The 3,929-nt window shown below is 30.0% G+C and overlaps 1 protein-coding gene across 1 annotated transcript; it reads left to right on the top strand.

Annotated features, from left to right (window-relative positions):
* Positions 1-1,645: 1,645 nt before the first annotated feature.
* On the top strand, positions 1,646-3,929 carry LOC110604957 (MYB-like transcription factor EOBII). Its single transcript, XM_021743239.1, has 3 exons — positions 1,646-1,781; positions 1,897-2,026; positions 3,599-3,929. Exons 1-3 carry the CDS (start codon positions 1,646-1,648, stop codon positions 3,927-3,929), a joined length of 597 nt encoding a protein of 198 aa, XP_021598931.1.

The raw sequence follows: 3,929 nt of genomic DNA, 5'->3' as shown, positions 1-3,929 counted from the left end.
TATATATATATATATACCCTCTTTGTCTCATAAATACTATAATAACATATAAATTGATAATTTTATCCTTATTTAATTTCTTTTATACTATGGTAATATATAACCATAATCATAGTTTTTTTATACTATAACTTTATAATTAAAGAATAAGCGCGAAAAATAAAGTTTACCAATAAATAAGCGCAAAAAATAAATAAACGTGATTTATCAATTTAACTATGTCTACAATGGTTAAATTTTTTTTTTTATAAATTTTTGAATAAAATACACTAGAATATTACATATTTATATGTTTAGAGAAAAACATAAAAAAAAAAAATAAATCGCAAAAAATTCACGCGTAATTGAATTCTCGATGATAGAATATAGTGTACAATTCATAATATATTATTAAACTCTACATCTCAACAAATAATACACCTAGCTGAAAAATAAGCGAAAATGTTTAAATGCGTATCATATTTAATAAATTCAACAAATATATCCTTTCTAGAATACTTAATCTAAGTCTAGCTCTTTAGGTCTAATTTTAGTTTCTAAATTCTCTACAGTAGTCTCATTAATTATCAACAATTCCAAAAATATTTCTCGAGCTTCATTACATCATCATTAATATCTTCACAATTTGTTTTAATTATTTAACCTCTCAATCATATTTAGGTAATTCATTAGGAACTAGGTCAAAAAAGCAAAATTTGATTTTCAGGCTTAAGGACAGTAGATCTGTTAATGATTTTATATGCACTCGATATAGTCGATAGAATATAATTTATTATGAAAACTACGTTAATGATTTTGATTTGTTTATTATTTTTAAAAAGGGTGTTATCCAATGTTCGATCGAGACATGGTTAGTTTGAAAAAAAATGAAGCTGACATAGATATGGAAGTCCGTCGTTGGCCTCAATCGAATTGCCAGATAATGGCCTGATTTGCCAAAATTGATTAAATTTTTTTTATTTATCTCTCCTCTTCCCACGCCTGAAACTCTTAACCTTGCCACCTTCAAGAAGAACGAAATCTAATCAATTCTGTAATTTTTTATCCTAATTAACAGATGATTATAATAAAAATGTGGTAAAGTGGCAATTTTTCTTAAAAAAAAAAAAGAGAGTTTCACTTGTAGAATTTATGATCAAAGTGAGAATTCAGTATGCTCAGTTTATTCGAATAACATAACTTGTATTTTTTTTTTATTTTTTTTAAGAATTGAAGTTAAATTTTATTTATATTGAATCGATTCATTAAAAAGTAAATATTTGAGAGAATTAAACCATCCAACTTTGTTTAATTCATACTTTAATTTCATTCTTTCTCTTGGATATTTTATTTCACAAGCATATGCTACGATAATGAGTCATCAGTGTGTTTACGTTCTATTGGTTGTTAAATATTATCCAAAGAAATTAATTATTTAATTAAAATGTAGCCATGCATATGCATGCATGCATGGACTGTTATTAAGATCATAGTTAGGTCAAAAGTTTTCATTAAACATTTGATTAATAACAATTACAAACTAAACAAATTTTTATAAACTAGATTGCCTCTATAAAACGCACAGCAGATGCCTTCACTATCTCATTATCTTTCTCACAGCCTCTCTCTCTTTCTCTTTCACTCTCTCTCTGTCTCTCTAAAGAAAATGGACAAAAAGCCATGCATCTCCGAGGAAGCTGAAGTGAGAAAAGGGCCATGGACCATGGAAGAAGACATGATCTTGATCAACTACATCGCTAACCATGGAGAAGGTGCATGGAACTCTCTCGCTAAAGCTGCTGGTATATAATATTATTCTCTATATATGCACTTCTTTTTCTTTTTACAGAAACCCTAGCTTATCATCCAAAAAAATAAAAGCCTATAAAAAAACCGATAACCGATCATCCTTGGCAGGTCTGAAACGTACTGGAAAGAGTTGCAGGCTCCGGTGGCTGAACTATCTCCGGCCAGACGTTCGAAGAGGGAACATAACTCCTGAGGAACAGCTCTTGATCATGGAACTGCATGCTAAGTGGGGAAACAGGTACGTAAATATATATAATATTCTAAGTTTTTCATATATAATAAGCTAAAAAATAACATAAAAATACGTAAAACAACACTAAAGTGTTTAAACTTTGCTACACTTCTCTTCTAATGGTGGAAAGCTAGGGAAGAGAGACTCATATAATACTTGGTTTCTATTCATCTAAGCTCGATTATTTCATCAGAATCCCTATTTGTATAGCTTTCGAGTGGAGAGAGAGAGAAGTAGAGATGTGTGGTTGGAGTTTTTCCTAGCCATGAAAATGGATTAGCAACACATGGGGGTTTTAGAAACTTATGGCTAGAAAAAAATTTTGATTTTGCCAATGGTGTTCTTGAATTTTTCTTGGCTATTAAAAATCCATGATTATTCTTAATTTCTTCTTTTGGTTTTTGAATTTAAGTTTCTCATTTTTCTATATTTTTTGTTTTCTCTTTTCTATTTCATAAATTGATTATACCATGTAGTCCTAACAGGAATCTTTGTTTTCCCTCGAAAAGGTGATTTCTCCTTTTTTTTATTTTTCTTTCTTTTATTTCCACTCTAGTTAGGTGTTATATATGATGGAGCTCGGGTACATCATTCCCAATGGACCTATCCTCCATGTAGTGTGCACATGAAAAATCATCTAAATCATTTGTCCATTGACATACAATTTTCTTACGAAGAAAATCATCAACTACAAACCAAGATCATCAAGATCATATTATTTGAAGAGGAATTTTTTTCCTCCTCCTATAAAATCCCGGAAAAAGAAAAAAGAGTGTTTAACAAAAAAAAAACTATTAAGATGATTGAGAGACTTGAATTTTTAGGTATGAACCACCAAGGTAGAATTTTGAGATCATGGCAAGACGATAGATCCCCAGTCCAAGGTAAAAATAAATTAATTAACAAAATAATATATATATATATATATATATATATATATATATATATATATATATATATACATATATATTTCTTACAAAAGTTTGGGAAGGGCTAGCTAGTTAATTATGAAATTTCTTTTTTTTTTTGAAAAAAAAAAAGAAAAGAAAATAAAGCTAACTAAGTTATTAGCATGATACAGCTAGCTTTTGTAATAAGGCACGTTGTGAAATGTGAATGCTAAGCCAAAGAGATTTTGGCAATAAAAAGTTTCCATTTTTAGTAGAGCACATTTCAATATGGCACATGTTAACTTATCCCTCTCGGAAGAAAGAGAAGCTTTTTTTCTTGGGTTGAACTGGACGTTAACCTTATTGTTTTGGCTCTTTTAGGACAAAGGCAGCCATGTTGTTTTTTGTCCTTCCCACTTACAATAAATAATCCCTTTATGATAAAAATATATAAAATTTATATATATTTTTTGTGTTTTAAATCACCAAAATTCTTGAAAACAAAGTTTTTTCCTTACAAATTTTCTGCATGGAACCAAGATTATAATGGGATTTATATAAAAAAAATTATAAAACGGTATATATTTAAGTCTTGGATTCATATAAACTCGATCTGATCAAGAATTTTTATCTATACATGTGATGAATGTTGTCTTACAAGTAACTAGAATATCAAAATTATCGTCAGGTGGTCGAAAATTGCAAAGCATCTTCCAGGAAGGACTGACAACGAAATAAAGAATTTCTGGAGGACTAGAATCCAGAAGCATATTAAGCAAGAAGAGGCATTTTCTGGGCAGAGTAGCTGTGAGATAAACGAGCATCCAAGCACCAGTCTGCAGGCCTCTGCAATGATGGAAACTTACTCTCCATCATCTTACCAAGAGAGCACCATGGAAGCTTTTCCTGCAGAAACTTTAGCTCCTGATCAATCCACCGACAACTACTGGAGCATGGAGGATCTCTGGTCCATGCAGTTATTTAATGGCGATTACTTAATTAATTCCAGGGTTAATTAG

Source organism: Manihot esculenta, chromosome 17 (assembly GCF_001659605.2).
Source record: "Manihot esculenta cultivar AM560-2 chromosome 17, M.esculenta_v8, whole genome shotgun sequence".
NCBI classification, from domain to species: domain Eukaryota; kingdom Viridiplantae; phylum Streptophyta; class Magnoliopsida; order Malpighiales; family Euphorbiaceae; genus Manihot; species Manihot esculenta.
This window is presented reverse-complemented; position numbering and strand designations above follow the sequence as displayed.

Coding starts and splice junctions, on each gene's coding strand:
- LOC110604957 (XM_021743239.1), top strand. CDS start 1,646: ATGGACAAAAAGCCATGCATCTCCGAGGAAGCTGAAGTGAGAAAAGGG. Junction 1,782..1,896: donor CTCTCTCGCTAAAGCTGCTG/GTATATAATATT, acceptor CATCCTTGGCAG/GTCTGAAACGTACTGGAAAG. Junction 2,027..3,598: donor CATGCTAAGTGGGGAAACAG/GTACGTAAATAT, acceptor AATTATCGTCAG/GTGGTCGAAAATTGCAAAGC.